This window comes from Myotis lucifugus, unplaced genomic scaffold (genome assembly GCF_000147115.1).
Source record: "Myotis lucifugus unplaced genomic scaffold, Myoluc2.0 scaffold_72, whole genome shotgun sequence".
Lineage (NCBI taxonomy): Eukaryota > Metazoa > Chordata > Mammalia > Chiroptera > Vespertilionidae > Myotis > Myotis lucifugus.
The window spans coordinates 3,536,091-3,554,587 of NW_005871120.1; the positions used below are offsets into that span (position 1 = coordinate 3,536,091).

The following is an 18,497-nucleotide window of genomic DNA, read 5'->3' on the forward strand; positions in this document are numbered from 1 at the left end:
CCGACCGCCCGGGTGAGGGGAGGGGCGGTCGCCCCCTCTTGCCGCTAATCTCAGACCATAAGTTCGTGCGCGGTGAGGGATGCGGGGACCCCCCCACTTTTGTTCCTGTTAGGCCAGGGCGGGGCGGCACTGGGGCCGGGACACAGACAGTGGGGCGGACGGCCGGAAGGAGGACGCCCCAGGCCTGGGTCGAGCGGGACACGCTCTACCCGCTTTCAGTCCCCCTTCCCCGAGCCTCGGGGTTGGGTCTGAAGAGCCCTGGGGCCCACGGGCGGAGTCGCCCCGCGTGTGTGGGTCTGCATGCCCGGTGGGCAGCCCAGAGGCGCGTGTGCCAACGTCCATGTGCATTTGTATTTACGCACGCGCCACGCTGCGTGTGGGCATGTTGGCGAGTGTAAACACGCAGTTCACCTGGGGCGCGGGTTGGGGCGCGGGTGCGGGGTGTGTGCTCCGTGCGCATACACGTCGCTGTGTTACAGCTAGTGGCCATGCGTGTACACCCGAGTGTACGGTGCTGTCTCGGGGCCCTCCTGTGTTGGCAGGGGACTCCACCTGCAGAGTGCAGGCGAGGTGTGCGGTTCAGTAGCTTCAGCCCTCACCGGCCCCGTGCCCCAGGCCTCCGTGACCCAGGCTTGTGCTACCAAGAAGCTACTTTCCTAACTCAGCTGCCCCAGAAATAATTCGAGGTAGTATCTAGGGATGAGGCCAGAGCCACTTGAGCCCCATTCCTCACAGGTGTAAGGGCCCCAGCCTCAGGCAGTTGTACTCTGTGCCCAGCAGGGACCCAAGAGCCGAGTTCCCCATGGGGAGCCAGCCCCGGAAAGGCGTTTGGGCTTGCAGGAAGGACCAGGAGCCAAGGGAGCTTCCTGGGGGTTGGGAGGGATCAGTCTGGAGGGGCAGTGGCCTATCCACCCAAAGGACCCTTGTTTCCTGCCAGAGATCTGATGACTGTGCGGCCCTCACTCCAGAAGATGCTCTCTCTCTCTGGGAAGGTCATTTCCCCTCTCTGGCCTCAGTTTTTTCCTTTGTAACTTGGGGGTACAAGTTGACCTCTAAGGGGTGAATAGCCCCCCACCCTCAGGCAGCCACACCCTGCAAGAAGCTCCCTAATCAGCGTGCTTGTCTCTGGGGCTGGATGTAGCAAAACTTGCAAAACCACATTCATGGCAGTTTGCTTGAGTCCCACATCTGCATACATGGCTCCCTTCCTGCCTGGGGCTGGGCAGGCAGGTGTCCAGTGGGCAGGCACTCTCAGTCCAGCCCTCAGAGTCTGGCAATAGTGTAGTGGTCACTCAGGCAGTGTAGGTTGTTGTTGATAGATCACAGGAATTGAAAATGTGGTTTTGAGGATTGAAATGTGAGGGGGGGGGGGGGGGGACTCTGATCCCAAGCAGGGGCAAGAGCAGCTTGCACACTGGGGGCTCTAGTGGCCCCCTAGGGGTAGGACCCCAGTGCCTGGGGTTCCCTGGGCCTCAGTTTCACCATCTGTAAAACGGGGATATGAATACAGGAAGGTTCACGTAAGGTGAAAATGGGTCATGAACCCCCAACCAAACCTTAGGTCTCAGGGTGGGAGTGAATGAGAGGTTCTTTATGGCTAACCCCCTCTGCCTTCTATGGAAGCTGTCTTTTTGGGTCACATTCTCTGTGATTCAGGTGTTAATGGGGACAGAGGCTGCAGGGGGAGGAGGAACTTCTGTTTCCTTAAAGGGTGGGGCAGATGTTTCTCCTTGAAATTCTCACACTCAGTGGCCTTTGGAGCTACTGTTAGGAGAAGAATGGTTTGGGTGTGTCCCTGGGCTCCATGGGTGGGGCTGGGGGTCATGAGGAGGTGCTTAGAGACTAGTACTTGCCTTCCCCTAGCTCCCACACCCTATTTGGTGACACAGGTGGGGTTTTTCAGCAGGAAATGCCCAGAATAATCATTTGATTTTACTTTAAGAAAACTACAAAAACCCCAGGGAAACCCTTGGGAGCCAGGTTGGGTTTCTGGGTATGTTAGGGGCGGGGGAGGGGATGGGCAGCGGAGAGCTGTGAGAAGGCCAATCTGAGGGGATGGTGATGGGAAGAATGAGAATGGCAGGGGCTGCTTAGAGCTGGGCCTGGGACTTGGCAGAGCCTGCCAGACCCTTCACACACTTGACGGGTTCCCTCACCAAGCACTTTCGCAAGAGCAGCTGGTTTCCTTATTTTCTTTGACGCCCTCCTGCAGGGGCTGAGCCAGGACACACCAAATGCCAGCACCTCCCTGGGGGCTCTTAGAGGCCAACACTGGAGCCCCCTCACTCCAGTCCCCAGGGCCTCCAGATGAGCTGGTCTGACCCAGGCCAGCTCTCATCCCCCTTTCCTCACAGTCCTGGGTGTAAACCCCACCTCTGCCATCCTCCTGCTCTGTCACCTTGAGAACATTCTGCTGGAGACTCAGGTGAGCGGGGCAGGGAGTGCAAACCAAGACCATCCTACTTAATTCTGGGTCTCCCAGCTGGAACCACAGATCTTAGGAGGTCACTGTTGCAAGGGAGGGAACTTGGAAGCCACCTAGTTCAGTCTCTTTGTGGAAAAAAACTGAGGCCCAGACAAGGGTGGAGTTCCTTGGTCAGCCAAGGAGAGGGACAGATGGATCGCAGACTTGACATCTAGGGGCCTTGGCTCAGAGATGAGGAAATAGGCTCAGAGAAGAGTAGGGGCTTACCACCCATGGAGTTGGTGATAGTTGGGCTGAGGTCTCTGGGAGGCCTCTCCCCGTGAGACTGACCAGGGTGCTACCTGCCACCCAAGTCACAGTGCTGACACCAGGTATGTGCAGATTGGAGGCACCTGGTGCCCAGGTGGCAGACATTCATGAGGGTCTTCACCACCCACCATACCTACCCAGGGGTCCCAGGTGCCTCCTTGGGAGGTGGTAAGGCTCAAGTGGTGACAGGCCCAAGGTGGCATCAAGTCCCAGAGAGCCTGGGAAGGAAGGAGGTAGCAGCAGGGTCAGGCAGGGGTCTGAGAGTTAAGCTTGGGCTTTTCTTCCCACAGACGGCCCTCAGCGCCTTTTTCCAGGAGACCAACATTCCCTACAATCACCACCACCACCAGATGGTAAGTGTCCCCTATGGCTTCAGGGGCAGCTATGGCAGGGGTCTCCAGTTTAAGCTTCAGTGGCTCTTGGCCATGGAGGGGCCACTGGGACAGGACCTTCTCAGAGCCACCAGCAGGTGTAGCCGGCCAGCCCATTTCAGCACCGCACCTTTCCTTTGTGAGCCCCTAACTGGTGGACTGGGGGGCAAGGAGCATGTGTGTCCAGCTAGGAGCCATTGGGAGATTGGGGTCTCCCAGAAAGAGTGCTCACCCCTCCCTCTCTGCTCTCCTCCCCACAGATGTGCACTCCCGCCAACACCCCTGCAACGCCTCCCAACTTCCCAGATGCCCTCACCATGTTCTCCCGTCTCAAGGCCTCTGAGAGCTTCCACAGTGGCGGCAGCGGCAGCCCAATGGCTGCCACGGCCACATCACCCCCGCCGCACTTGCCCCACGGTGCCACCGGCAGCTTTGCAGCGCCCAGCTGGCCAATGGTGGCTTCACCCCCAGGGGGACCACAACACCATCAGCCACAGCAGCCGCCCCTGTGGACTCCGGCACCCCCTTCCCCGGCGTCAGACTGGCCACCCCTGGCCCCCCAACAAGCTGCCTCAGAACCAAGGGCCCACCCTGCCATGGAGGCTGAGAGATAAGGGAGGCCCCTCCCCCCTCCCGGAGGCCAGGACCCCGTGGGGCGGGGGAGAAGACATCTCCACTGGCCCCCTTTACCCTCTGTCTGCACCCCCATTCCCTGGAGCCCTGGAGGGGAGAGACTGGACCCCCTGTGCCAGCACACAGGCTGCCTGCAAGTATGCAGAAATGCAGGCACGCAGCACCCAGCTTGCATGGATTTGGTTCAGATCTGGGTGCTGGTGGACAGAACTTCAGAGACCAAACCGTCTTTCCCAGAGGACTCACCCCACCTCAGGAGGCTGCGGAGACTTGCCTGGCTCCTACCGGAGACTTGGGCTCCTACCGTGGAGCTCCTTGGGGCAGGCAGGCCTAGATCCCCACCCTCGGGAATGCAGAGCCTTCTCCGCATGTGTGCGTGTGGCTGTGTCTGTGTATTTATACGTATGTTACTCAAGAAGCAACCTAGTTTATGGGGCAGCTGGACTTTGCATGTTAGAGTGAGCCCTGAGTCCCTTGCCCGCTGTCCCCCTCCCCAGGGCCCTCTTCTCTCCCCCAACTCAGCAGCCAGCCTTCCTGTTCCCTGCAGAGAAAAGGATTGTGGGAAACTCCAGGACTCTTCCCACCCATCCCCCAGTGCCTGCCTGCTGGGACTGCCTGCATGCCTTGCCCAGAGCCCGGGGGTACCCCATACCCATTTCCTTTCCCCCTTTTAACAAAGGAGAAGAAAGAGTTCCAAACCACCACCAGGCTCTGTGGTCTTGCCTCTTATCCTAAGCTTTGCTGCCAGCTGGCTCTTTGAGGGGAGGGCACAGCCAGCCAGAACAGAGAGCTACCCTCCAGTCCCGCACTGCTCCTGTGTGTTGCTGTCTTTTCATCCACAACATGCACTGGAATCTTCCCCCCCTACCTAAGGCTTTTCCCATGAAGTTAGTTTCTGGCCTGCGTTCCCAGAATCCCAGCCTCTGTCTGCCCACCCTTCCCCCTTCCTGGCTAGAGGGATCCAGACCTCCAGGGCTAACAACTGCCTTCCGGTCTGCTGGAGTTTCACATAAAGACCTTTCTTCCTGTCTCCAGGCCCCAGTGGCTCGCTGTGGGCTGGACCCTCAAGCCCAACCTCCAGCAAACTTGCTGGGTGGGGCAGGGCCTTCCCCTGGGGAGGCGCCGGCCACAGTGCCTGTAATCCACAGGCTTAAATGCAGAGCCAGTGAGGGCTAGGGACAGGACCAGGCTGGGGCAGAGTCCAATCAGTGCTCAAACCATTGGTCAGTAAGGAGACAGGCCACTCGGGGGTGACAGGCAGTGGATCTGGGCTGCTTCTGAACTGGGCTGGGGCAGGTACCTATTCTAGCCCCAAGGAAAAGCCTGATGCTCCACACTGCCCTGGGCTACCCACACTGGGGGGAGGGTGCCTGGGGCCCTCTGCAGTTCCTCACCAGCAGGCAGCACTCCCTAATCGGGGAGCAGCCCAGTGCCCAGCCCGTCTGGGCACCGCAGCCCTACGTGGGTTGCGCCTGGCGGGAGTTTCTTCTGTTTCGGAAGGCCTCTGCCTGACAGGCCTTGCCACTCACCACCATCAGTCCTCTCACTCCCAGGGATGGGGCTGTGCTTCCCAATGAGGATGCCACGGCCCAGCTCTGTCTCCACCCGCTTGTCCTGGACAGGCTCTTGACAAAGCCCACCTGGGATGACTCTTTACTCTGATTGTCACTGAAGACCGACCTCTGGGCCCCCACTTGAGCTGTTGCTTACATCCCGGAGTGTGTCCTCACCTCGAAACCCACTTTCCAACAGCCTCTCAGTTCCAGAGAGGACACAGCTCTGCCTGAGCAGCAGCAGCTTTTGGATGGAAGGAAATTCTCAGGAAATTGTCACATCCCCTCTTCAAGTGGTAGGAAAATGACTTGTAGAGGCAAGCATTTCTGGGTTATCAGCTGTGTGGGGTGAGCAAGCCTGGGCTCTCCCAGAAAGCTAATTACTGGGGTGGCTGTATGTTATGGAACAATAGGAAATGGTGCACCATCTAGAATTTGCCGTCCTGGAGGATGCAGGGCTCGACCCCAGGCAGGCCCCTGTGTGGTCTCTACTTGAACCACATCCTCACTGCTCAAAGTGGTCCTCAGACTAGCAGCGTCACCTGGGGCTTGTTAGAGATCAGACCTCAGGGCCCAGTTTGAGAAATGTCCCCGGTAAGTGCTGGTCTGTTGGAGGTGAGGCCCATTTTTGTTTCTGGGGGCCATGTGGGCTGAGCCTGGAGGTCCCAGGGGGTCACATTAGGCTAGAAGGGATCTGAGGTTCCTGTAGACATTGGTGCTGGATCACTACCATGTGGGCATCCTGTGCACTGTGGGATGTCAGCCAGCATCCTAGTCCCTACCCAGTAGATGCAGGTGTGACAACCAAACTGTCTATAGATAAGGCAAAATGTTCCCTTTTCCGCACGGAGAGTCCCTGCTCAAGGCTGGTCCCACGGCTGGCTACACAGCAGAGCCTCCTGGAGGCTCTGAAAAGACAAGCACCCCCAGATTCCTGGGCCCAGTGTCAGAATTTCTGGGGTGGGGGTGGCCCTGACAGTATAGTTCTATTTACTTTTTAAAATATGTTTTTATTGAGTTTTAAAGAGAGAGGGATAGAGAGAGAGAGAAACATCATCGATCGCTGCCTCCTGCATATCCTTCTCTGGGGATCAAGCCCACAACCCAGGCATGTGCCCTTACCTGGGGAATAGAACTGCCACCTCTTTTTTTTTTTTTTTTAATGTATTTTTATTGATTTCAGAGAGGAAGGGAGAGGGAGAGAGAGAGAGAAACATCAATGATGAGAAAGAATCACTGATCCGCTGCCTCCTGCAGGCCCCACACTGAGGATTGAGCCTGCAACCTGGGCATTTGCCCTTGACCGAAATCGAACCTGGGAACTTTCAGTCTGCAGGCTGACGCTCTATCCACTGAGCCAAACCGGGTGGAGCAAGAACTGCCACCTCTTGGTTCATAGGTTGATGCTCAACCATTGAGCCACGCTGGCCAGGCCTGACAGTATAGTTTTAAACACTTCCAGAATATTGTTGATTGACTTATGAACAAATTAAAAAGCATTCAATTGCCCTAGCCATTTTGGCTCAGTGGATAGAGTGCCGGTTTGCGGGCTGAAGGGTCCCAGGTTTGATTCCAGCCAAGGGCACATGACATGCCTGGGTTGTGGGCTCGGTCCCCAGTGCCGGGGGAGGGGGTGGGGCACGGGGGACGCGTGCAGGAGATAGTTGATCAATGATTCTCATCATTGATGTTTCTATTTCTCCCTCTCCCTTTCTCTCTAAAATCAATAAAATTCCTTAAGAGCTATTAATGAGAAATAAAGTTTAAAAAAATAAAAACTCATTGCACACTTTAAAAGATGGGCATTGTAGCATGTTAATTATGTCAAAGCTGTTTTTAAAGGTAAAATAGCTCCCAAGTGCTTCCCACTAGGCACATACCTTTCCCAGCCTCCGAACTTACAAAGCATAAGGGTCCCTTGGGTGCTTGAGGCAACCGTTCTGGAGGAGGGCCCAGTGATACGGTTTTTAATAAATGCACCAGGCAAGGTGGGACCCAGAGCAGGAGGAAGCAGAGGGCAGGGCCGGAGCTGGGGACTCTGGTACTTTCCAGCAATGCAGAGAGCGGCCCTGCCAGGTGTGCCTGGAGCCCCCTGGCTGAGCATCTCCAGGCAAGGGAATGGCTGCAGAAGTGAGTTGGCCACACTCAAGGAGAGCCAGAGGTGGGCCTATGCAGGTGCCACAAGCCCTCAAACTGACAGAGAACCAGGAATCTTCCTTAGCTTCCCCAAGCCTGGAAGCTCAGGAGTAATACTGAAGGCATCAATAACCATCTATTACATATTCAAGTGTAAACAGGCTAAAAAGTAAAGGTGCTGGTATACGAATGGAACAGATATTTACAGCCAGGTTCGGCTGAATCTCAGGTGACTCTCAGGCAAATCGGTCTTGTCACTTCAAAGTCCACCCTCTTCCCTCTTCTGGGCTTGGTCACCTACATGACCACCAGACTTGAGCTTCAAATGACTGTTTCCAAAATTCCACTTTAAAAACACCATTTGCATCCATGAAGTTGCTTACAGGAATGTGATTGGAGCTCTGCGTATCTCATTTCTGAAGAGGGGATGTGGCAGCATTTGGGAATGACGACCTGGCCTCCCGAGAACAAGAGGTGGCTGCACTCTCTGGTCTGCCATTAAAAGAGGCAGGTATGGTTGTCTTAGGCCAGTGGTCGGCAAATTCATTAATCAACTGAGCCAAATATCAACAGTACTTCTTCAAAATAGACTTGCCCAGGCCGAAAACCGACTTCTGCGCATGGGCCACGAAGTTTCAATCGCACTGTACGTGTGCACCCGCACGTGGTATTTTGTGGAAGAGCCACACTCAAGGGGCCAAAGAGCCGCATGTGGCTCGCGAGCCACAGTTTGCCGACCACAGTCTTAGGGGGTTATAAACTCACAGTCCCATAGTGTGCTGTTTGGCTTGCATAGTGTGTTTTTTTTGTCTGCCAACATTTTCAAATGAGGATAGTTTACATGAAATGCCTCCCTTCTGGCTTATCTTGGAAATTTGTAACATTGACGTTCCCTCATGGCCACAGCTGGCTGAAGCGGACCATCACAGTGAGGACACAGCCAGCCTGCCCTTGACCAGCCAGCCATTCCACTGGCCACCAGGATATGTGTGTGTGTGCAACTCCCGTCCTGTCTTGGAATCAGGTGGGATCTCGCTTTCCCGGGAGGAGCTTTGGACGAAAATGCCCTGCTCTGTGGGATGGGGATGGGGGGCACCTGGCGGGTGAGTGGTGACTCTAAAATGCTTTCTGTGGGCAGGCAGGGCTCCTTCACAGCTTTAAAGAGAGGAGGGCTTGTTCCCCTGCAATATTCTCTGGGTGACAGGGACGCTCCCAGGGCTGCTGAGGGTCCCCAGGGTCTTCCTAGGGTTTGCTGAGAACACATTGTGCCTCCGAAGAAAACCTCACTGTCCCTAAGGCTGGCCCCCAAACCCAGTGGGCGGGGCTGCTGGGGCCGGGATCTCTGAGGGGCTTTTCATAGCAGGACTCATTTGAGGACAGACTGGCTTTGACTCCAGTTGCTTCCCGGTGTCAGTGTTGGGGAGGCTGCTTGGGTTGGGCCAAAAGGAGATATTTTGAGGCAAAGCTGTCTCCCAATTTCTACATTTGGAAAGGTCTCTGGTTGCTTAGGCACAGCTATGATTGGGCAATATATATATTTCCAATGAGCCTTAAAAGAATATCACTCTTTTAGGGGTGGGGTGCTAGGTCCTCTTCCAGGGTGGCTGAGGCCTCGTCAGTGGCACAGTAGGAGGTGCTGGGAGCCTGTCGGCAGAGTTCTGCTCTGCTTTCTGGGGCCATTTCTTATCTGGGGAATAACAGCTGCAAATACTGGTGGGGACATTTTCTACGGGTCCTGGTGAAGCCATGAGCAGGAGGAGGGAGGAGAGAAGCCCTTCTCTGGCAATTGTGTGGGGGTTTGGAGGGTCTCTGCCTAAATCCACACAAAGTCAGGGGTCAAGCCAGCCAAGGTGATGGTGACGGGGACCAGTGTGGACTGATTTCAGAGTGCCTGCACAGAAGGCACTGCCTCACTGCCGCCTCTGGCAGCCTGCGTTTGGGGACTGGTAGTGCTTTTTCCAATGCAGATCCACTTGTTTGGGACACACGTTTGCTGTTGTTGTTTATACCTTAGGGTTAATGAGTTCCTGGTCATTGAAAAGGAGAAAATGTTTAGTGACCCTTTAACTTGCATCGGTGGGTTGTGGGACTGGGTTTGGGGGTGCAGGGTGGTCACACAGCATCTCCATTCTGGCAGCACCTTAAGGCATGACCCTCTGCTTGGCAAGAGGAATTTCCTTCCCTTCCTGCAGGCTCATTCATGCAGCCCTACATACTGGCCACCCCACATGACTTCCACCTTATATGACCAATTTATCTGTCTTAAAACGGAAGTTCCAGAGCTCCCCCACCCACCCCCACCCGGCACACACACACACACACACACACACACACACACACACACACACTCAGGCAGTTGGGTCACCCTACTCCCTGTCCAGCCTGGCCCTGCCACTGTGTCCCAGGCTGGGGCTGTGGTCCCCTTTGCAGAGGAGGAATCTGGACCTAGGACCCTCCGAAATGCCTATTCTGCTGACTCCACCCCTTGTTCTGTCCATTCCCCAAGCGCCTTCCCCTGCTGGGGTGGGGTGGGTCACCCTCCTGAGGCAGCTGCCCTGGCAGTGGGCACAGCACCTCCCCTCCAAATTTCAAGGCCGTCAGATCCCACCCCGTGGGGCTGGGATCAGGGAGGGGGAGTTCTGCAAGGATTCTGCCTGCATCTCCACCTGGGACCAGGCCAAAGGCCAGCTTCCCCCACCCCATGGGGGAGAGGACTGTCGTCTTTCAGGATTGCTCCTGGCTGGCTGCAGTTGGGACTGCGGTTTCCCACCCTCCAGAGCATTGAGGGCTCTGTCAGAAAGCAACTTGATTACACAGTGATTCCCAGGTCTCACTCCACTCCCTGGGCTACAGGAACCAAATAGAGCACTGACTCTGAGAAATGGCTGAGAAGGCAGCTTTGAGGGGCCGAATGGGGATGGATATGAGGGGCAGAGAGTGGCGAGCCCAGGTGCCTGTGGGTGCCCTCATGTCAGGGTTTCAAGGGACAAGGCTGGCATGGAGCTTTCCCAGGAACTCCAGCTGCCTGTTTGCCAGAGCCCAGGCCATATCTCCCTTCCTTGCCTCAGAGAAAGTCCAGGCCCTCTTACCTGTGTACAGCATCCAAGAAGAATGGCCTCGTGGGTGGGGGCTGGAGAGCTGAGGCCTCACTGTTAACCTGGGCAAGTCACACCAATGTCCCTGCCCACAGCTCCTAATTTGTCCACCATACAGGCCTGGGGCAGCTCAGGGCACTTTGCCACAGTGGGAAGTGTGACGGAGGAGGGATGGTTGGTTGCAATTCTCTGCTGAGGGTCAGCCACGGTGGTTCCAGTGGCTCTGGGAGGCTGACCCTGGCATGGTGGCCAAGGAGGGACCAGCAGGTTCACACGCTCATGTGGGGCAGGCAAAGCCACCCTCCACAAAAGACACTGGGTCAGTTACCCTCATCCACAGTCAGGAAAGTGAAAGGTGAAAGATTTTATTCTGGGGAGGAGTTGCCAAAAATACTCATCTGTGATATGGCGGGGGGGGGGGGGGGTGGATGGAGGCTGGGGCTTCAGCGCCAGTGTCTGTCCAGGCGGCATAGACCTGGGTCAGGAAGAGCTTGGCCCCATGTGGACACAGTCCTTGGAGAGAGAAAAGAGAAGTCAGGGCTGGGAGTGGTCACCAGTAGGGAACTGGGGGGAAGCCTGAGGGACATTAGGAAGGGGCAGGCACACAGTGTCCCTGGGCTCCAATGGCCACCTGGTCTAGGGAACTCTCCACGCTAATTCCCTGGCAGAGCCTTGAGTCCCCCAGCCTCCCCCACTCAGGGAAGACCCCCCCCCCCCCCGCAACAGCTCACCCCACCTCACTCCCAGGGGCCTCTAGTGGATGGTGGTGGGGGAGGGTCATGGTCTGATACTACACAGAGGGAAAACTTTTTCCGTCTATGAAATGTGATAGAGTATCAAGTACACAAAGGGCAGAGCACAACTGGACAAGTGAGGGAGTGAAAACCCAGAGGGAGAAGAGAGGGAGGGATAAGCCACCCATGGGAAGAAATCAAGCCAGGCGTGGACTATGCAGGCCCGCAGGCAGGTGTGAGCTCAGCTCTGCAAGCCGAGGAGGGCCCCTAAACTGCCAGCTCAGAATGTTCTGACCACCCGGTTTGCTCTGTTCCACCAAGCGCATGGGCAGTTAGCATGGGAACCAGACTCGCCTCCCAGGCGTGCAGGACCCCAGCCCTGGATGGGACAGAGCAATCCTGGACTATTCCAGGGGCATCGCTCCAAGTCCCTCAGGGATTCGCCAGAAGTAAATACAAATAACCAATTTCTTTAAACATTCACTTCATAACAGTAATTACTGGTGGAAATAATCAATACAAATTTAAAAAAAAACGCATGTGGTAACATTTGGTTCCCATGAGAAAATTGGTCCTGGTAGAAATAATGGCACCCAAAGAAAATGGACAGTGGCAGACACTGGAACTGAAACTGATGAAATCATTTCAGCAAAGTAAAAAGGAAAGTGTTTTTTAAACCACTTGAACTATGCTATATTGAAAATTGGTCAAGAAGCCCTGACCAGTGTTTCTCAGTGGTTAGAGTGTTGGCCTGAGCACAAAGGAATTATGGGTTCAATTTCTGGTCAAGGGCATGTACCTGGGTTGCAGGTATAGTCCCCGGTCCTGGTGGAGTCACATGTGAGAGGCAACTAATCAATGTGCCTCTCTCACATCGATGTTTCTCCCTCTCCCCACCAACCCCTTTCTTTCTAACAATCCATGGGAAAATAGCTTTAGGTGAGGATTAGCAGGAAAAAAAACTGGCTAAGGGATTAGATTGGTTTAGTGGAAAATTCAATCTAGAAAGGTGTGCTCTTCACGTAACATAGGCTAAGAAGGATTGTGTTGTATTTATATGCAAAGTGATTAACAGCCACTAGGTCACAATGAATCCCTTATGGAGGTGCCCTCCCCTATGTCCAGGGCCCCTGCACATTCCCCAGGCCAGGCTCAGGGCCTGGTCTTGGCTGGCACGGGGAGTGGAAGTGATGGTGGGGGCACAGGGTGCAGGGCTCACGGGTGGTCGGGCTACTAGGTCGTCTGCGTGCTGACTCGGGAATAGAGGCGCTGAGGCCTTGGATGCCTGATGGACCCTGAGGCCTGCTGGGGCTCCTGCAGGTGTGGCATCAGCGGAGGCAGCAATGGCAAGGGTGGCAGAGATGGAGTGTGAGCTGGTGTCGTTGAACGGGGGCCTGGAGTCTCTGAGCGGATGTTGGCACTGGAGCGCAGGGCTGGGAGGGGCAAGAGAAACCCGTGATTTGTCCTAAGAACATTCTGGGGAGAGACTAGCCTGACTAAGGAGCGGAGAAACCCTAAGCTGGAAGTGCTTCATTGCGGCTCATCCAGTCGCAAGCACCCTAAACCTCCGGGGTGAGGGGTGACCCAAGGTAAAGCACACCAGGAGTGGAGCAGGGCACCCGGAGGAGTCCTGGCTCTGGCATTCCTCAGCCCAGGGTCGCTGTGCCTCAGTCTCCCCTCTTTCAAACGGACTGGTGCCCCGTAACTCTGGGCACCAACTGGGATAAGGACAGATCAGAAGGAGAGAGCGCTTTGTCCACTGTGAAGTGCCCACAAATGCCTGGTACAGGGCGATATGCCTCAGGGGAGCTCAGTTCCCGAGCCTGGTCAAGGAGCCCTGACTGGTGGATATTGGGGGAGGGCGGTGGTCATGCCCTGATACAGCTCACAGGGCTCCAGCAGAGAAACACCGGAGAATGAGTGGGCTCCCTTCTCCCACCTTTGCAGCCAACTGGCCACTTGGGAAAAGACAGCCGGCCTAGGTGCCCAGGCCAGGAGGCCAGACTGAAGGGTGAAGCAGGAGCCCAGAATGGGAGCTGGGTGCTGGGTGGGGTCCACTCCCGAGCATGTGAGAGATGTACAAGGTGGGGCAGGACAGCCCCAGTCTGGGACTGAGAGACCCAACCAGAATCCCAGTTGGGCCAGCGGCTTGGGGAACAGGTACTCACGGGGGCAGATGACACCAAAGCGCTCATATAGGTTTCGAGTCGGGGGACGTGGAACCTTTACAGCTTAGTGGAAAAGAGAGGGGAAGAGACAGGAATGGGTGGCGGCCCTTCCAGAGATCTGCCCCCCCACCTCCCTGGAGCCCCCATCCTGTCCTCTAGCTCCTGCAAAGGCCTTTTCAGTCTGGTGGGACTGCCATTTCCCAGCCCCCCCGCCCCCGAATACACCTGACCCCCCCAACCCCCCATTTGTGTATGGAAGGACCATCCCTCCCCACCTTGAGCTTCTTAAATCTAAGGTATCAGAAAAAGGCTTTTTGAAAGTAACTTAAGACCCGGGAGGAGGCATTAAGATACAGTGAAATGTTGGCAGGACTACTTACAGGTTAGATGTCTGGCAGTTCTTTAGATCTTCCCACTCCACCGAGGGCCAGACCATCATAGTGCCCCCACCCCCATCTTCCTGCCTTTCATCTCATGTGTGCATTTTTTTAAGTAAAATTCACATAACATAAAATTAACCATTTAAGGGAAACAATTCGGTGGCATTAAGTTCATTCACAAGGTTGTGCAATCATCATCTCCATCTAGTTCCAGAACATTTCATTACCCCGACAGGAAACCCCATGCTCATGAGGCATCATTCCCTCTTCTCCCCTCTTCTCCAGCCCCTAGCAACTGCTAATCTGCCTTCTGTTGCTGTGATCTGTCTGTGCTGGACGTTTCATAGAAGGGGGATTATACAATAGGTGGTCTTTTGGGTTTGGCTCCATCCTCCACTTTTAAACCCAAGAACCACTATGACTGGCCATTCAGAATCCAGACCAAAGGCCGCTGCAGAAGAGGACGGGAATGTGCAGCAGAAGAGGCCATGAGAGCGAAGATGGAGGGGTGAAGAGGGGAGGGGAGGTCCAGTAGGCAGCCAGGCAGGGCACAGGCAAGAGTTACGGGGCACCAAGCTCCTTCCTGTGCGGGACACCAATTGTTCCTTCTGCCTGAACAGCTATGTCCTGACAATTCCTGCCTCAAATGTCCCTTCCCAGAGAGTCCTTTAGACACCCCCTCAACAGGGACCTCTCCCTGGTCATTCTTCCCCCTGTTCCTGTGTTCATCTTATTTACTCATTGACTTATGACTTATTCATTTACGTTTCACCATCCCTCATGGAGTAAAAACTCTAAGGGAGCAGTAACTTTATTTTGGTTACACTGAGTTTCCCCAGCGGCTTCTGAAACACACCTGACACTGAAGGCTTAGCAATGACCTGGGCCATGTGGCAGCAGGAGGTGCCACACGGATCTCCTTGAAGAAAGAACTTGGTGGTCAGCTGCAGGAAGCACAGGGGTGAAAAGCCTCCACCTGTTAGCACCTTGGGGTCTGTTAGCACCTCAGGGTCTGTTAGTACCCAGGGTCTGTTAGCAGCTCAGAGTTTGTTAGTACTGGGGTCTGTTAGCAGCTGGGAGTCTGTTATCCCTTCAGGGTCTGTTAGCACTTCCAACCAATGACGGGAGCACAGGGCCTGGCCATCTGCTGGGCTGTCTGCTCAGAAGCTCCCCACTGGGCTGGCCTGGACCTCATCAAGTCTGTGTACTGTCTGAGGGTCTCTTCCTGCTCCCTTCCTTTCCTTCTTCCTCTGTTAATGTCCTTTCCTCCCAAGCCTCTTGTATTCCTTGAGCCTACAACCTCAAGGACCCAATTGGCACCACCTTGATTGCCCATGAGCCCCTGGGATCCATAGCTTGGGTCATGTCCCTCGAACCTGAGTTAAGAACCACCACCTGTGTGCTTGGTGGGTTCTGCCCAAGAGCCAATGCCTGGCTGAGGGGTGCTCCCTGGCTCCCACTCTGATTCCCAGTTGGCACCTGTATCCCTCCACGAGTCAGAGATGGGACCTGCCAACAAGCTGACCAGCAAGACTGTCAAATTGCTTCCTTTCAAGGTAAGAGATGTGGACCCAGGGTACAGGTTCCAAATGGAGACACAGCGAGGCCAGGGAGCCCAGCTGCTGACCCAGCACTGTCCTTGACATCCCCCACAACCTTGGACTCTACATGTCCAGACCCAAACTCACTACCTGACCCCAATATCCGCTCCTGCTGGGCTCTTCTCTGAGCTTTCCCACCTCTGCATAAGCCAGGAAACTTCCCAACGGGAGGGAACACGGAGCCCTGGCAAATAGGAAAGGTTCTTCAGGGGTTCCAGGCTGAGCACACAGTGTGGGCAGAGGCCAAAGGCAAGAATAGCTTGGCTCATTGAGAGAGAGCGAGAGAACAGTTCCATGAGATTGGACAGAGAAGGCAAGGGGGCCAAGGGACCCTGAAGATCAGCCAAGGAGTCTGGACTCTGAGGACAATGCCCTCCTAGATGCCCATATCCTAATCCCCCGAATCTATGAATACACCACCTTATGTGGCAAAGGGACTTTACAGATGTGACTCAATTAAGAAATTTTGAGACAGGGAGATAGTCCTAGATTACAGAGTCCTTATGAGGGAGGCTGGAGGGTCAGAGTCAGAGAAGATGTGAGAATGGAAGCTAAAGTCAGAGTGATGTTCTCTGAAGATGGAAGAAGGGGCCACAAGCCAAGGAATGAGGAGGCCTCTAGAAGGTAGAACCAGCAAGGAAACAGATTCTTCCCCAGAGCCTCAGAAGGAACCAGCCCTGCTGACAACTCGATTTTAGCCCAGAAGACTCGTTCCAGATTTCTGACCTCAAGAACTAAGACAAAATGTTGTTTTAAGCCACTCAGTTTATGATAATTCATTAAAGTAGTCCCTCTGAACTGGGGAGGGGCCTGGCCAGGGGTGTGTGTTAGGCAGTTCACCCAGAGATGGTGGGGAAGGTGAAGGCTGGAGACAAGTCTCCTACTTCCTCAGTTCTACCTTCTGCCTCTGTGCCCCTGCCATCGCTTCTTACCGGAGTCCTGCCCATGCTTAGCCTTCCATGGAGATTCTCTGAAAGTCCAGCCTACTGACTACCAGCCTCAGCATGCCCACTGCCCTCCTGCTGGGAGCATCACTCACTGGAGATCAGGTGTTCCTCTGCCCTGAGATCCTGACCACAGTACAGGCATCTGCAGGCCACAGGCTGGCTGGATACCCCTCGTGGGGCTGACAAAGGCTAAGTGCACAGCAGGATACAGTGGAAATTGTTGGGATGAACAGATGAATGCATCTGTGACCAGGCTGGACCAGGGAGGGACTCACACCAACTAGTTGAGGTTTAATAATAATTGTTTTGGATTAAATGTTCTTTTGAGTAAATAAATGAGTGCTAAGAGCACACTGATCAAAAGATCTGGTCACAGGTACGCTTCTAATTGATTTTTGTTGTTGTTGTTAATCCTTACCCAAGGATATATATTTTTTTAAATACATTATTGTTTTCAGAGGAAGGGAGAGGGAGAGAGAGAGAGAGAAACATCAATGATGATAGAGAATCATTGATTGGCTGCCTCCTGCACGCCCCCTACTGGGGATCAAGCCCACAACCCGGGCATGTGCCCTTGACCGCAATCGAACCTGGGACCTTTCCGTCCAAAGGCCAATGCTCTATCTATCCATTGAGCCAAACCAGCTAGGGCCCAAGGATATTTTTTCCATTGAATTTTAGAGAGAGTAGAAGGATGGTAAGGAGAGGGAGAGAGAGAAACATCTGAATGAGCCCTGACGGGGGCCAGGGATCGAACCTGCAACCCAGGTATGTGCCTTGACTGGGAATTGAACCTGTGACCCTTAGGTGCACAGGCCGATGCTCTAACTACCTGGGCACACCTCCAGGGTGATCCTAATTGTTTTTTAATGCTAGACTTTGTTGCCTTTAAGCCGGATAAAGCAGTTGAGGTATCATGATTCCATCTGCTTTGCTGCTTATGGGTCTTGAGAATGAATGAGCCATACCCTTTCATCTGGAGGGAGAGGAGTGCTGTCTGGTGAGTGAGTGGGGTTGAGGGCCAGGTATGTAAGGTTATCCTGGTCCCTCCACCAAGGCTGCCTTTACCTGCAATGCCTCCCCAGTTGGATATTAGCCACCATTGTTATTATCCTGCCTGTTGATCCCTGAAGCCCAGCCTGAGTCCCCTCCCAACAGCATCCTCTGCGAGGCACCTGGAAAGGAGCTGTTAACCCTGCAGGCCACATCCTTGCTCCATGAGGGACATCATAGGGTTTAAGATGGTAGCCAGCCCTCCTGGACCAGAGGGAGGGCCTTTAATAGGTTGAATGGTGGCCCTCAAAAGACCTGTGAATGTAACCTTATTTGGAGAAAAAGTCTTTGCAGATCTAATTGAGTGAAGGATCTTGAGATGAGAGCATCCTAGGTTAAGCTGGGCTTTAAATCCAATAACACGTGTCCTTAAAAGAAACAGAAGAGGAGAATAACAGAGAGAAGGCCATGCAAAGATGGAGGCAGGGACTGGGGAGATGCGGTCACAAGCCCAGTAAGAGAAGGCACTCCTTTGGTATTGCTGGCATAGTGCTGGAGCTAAATGGTGGAGTCCCTGGGAGAAGCCAGTTGGAGCCAGGGCCTCAATACTGCAGCAACCAGAGCATTGATTCCACAAGTGTGACAGACTCTCCCCCAGCCCAATCCTAGCCCATCCTTGACATTAGAACACAGGCCTCCACAGTCTGTCCACATCCTCTTCATCACACCCCAATCTCTGCACCTCAGGTGGACTCACCTTTCTGAGTGCCTGACTATGCCTGGCTTCCCCAGGGCCTTTGCATCTGCTATTTTTTCCACCTGGACTGCTCTCCTCCCACTTGACCCCTTCATCCAGTAAAACCCTAGTCCCTCTGCAGAGGCCTCAGGGCAGCATCCAGTCCCTCTCCCTGGACCAGTGTGCCTTGTTACAATTCTCCCATCACCAGCCCAGCATCCCATCTTTGGGTGGGCCATCAGCATCCTTCCCCAAACCTGCACACTTTGTCACAACTGTCCTAGAACCAGGGCCATCCCTTCAGGCCAGCTGTTCTTCCTCACCTTCGGTTATCTGCTTATGGTCTGCTTCTCCTACTCATGTGGAAACTCCAGGGCACAACCATCTGTTTTGTTCCCCTGTGTCTCCCTGGCGCC

At 54.6% G+C, this 18,497-nt stretch overlaps 2 protein-coding genes across 2 annotated transcripts in view; one reads left to right on the forward strand and one right to left on the reverse strand.

Annotated features, from left to right (window-relative positions):
* The window catches only part of UBALD1 (UBA like domain containing 1), a 5,011-nt gene extending 569 nt beyond the window's left edge, over window positions 1–4,442 (forward strand). The window contains exons 2-3 of the mRNA XM_006090405.3: window positions 3,025–3,087; window positions 3,366–4,442. Coding sequence (XP_006090467.2) covers window positions 3,025–3,087; window positions 3,366–3,719 — 417 coding nt within the window. The 3' untranslated portion in view covers window positions 3,720–4,442. The remainder of the gene's footprint in view (window positions 1–3,024; window positions 3,088–3,365) is intronic.
* A 6,492-nt stretch (window positions 4,443–10,934) lies between these two features.
* Window positions 10,935–18,497, reverse strand: part of CUNH16orf96 (chromosome unknown C16orf96 homolog) — a 36,684-nt gene continuing 29,121 nt past the window's right edge. Inside the window, exons 17-19 of the mRNA XM_023755313.1 lie at window positions 13,425–13,487; window positions 12,476–12,689; window positions 10,935–11,035 (exon numbers count right to left, since the gene is read on the reverse strand). Coding sequence (XP_023611081.1) covers window positions 12,490–12,689; window positions 13,425–13,487 — 263 coding nt within the window. The 3' untranslated portion in view covers window positions 10,935–11,035; window positions 12,476–12,489. The remainder of the gene's footprint in view (window positions 11,036–12,475; window positions 12,690–13,424; window positions 13,488–18,497) is intronic.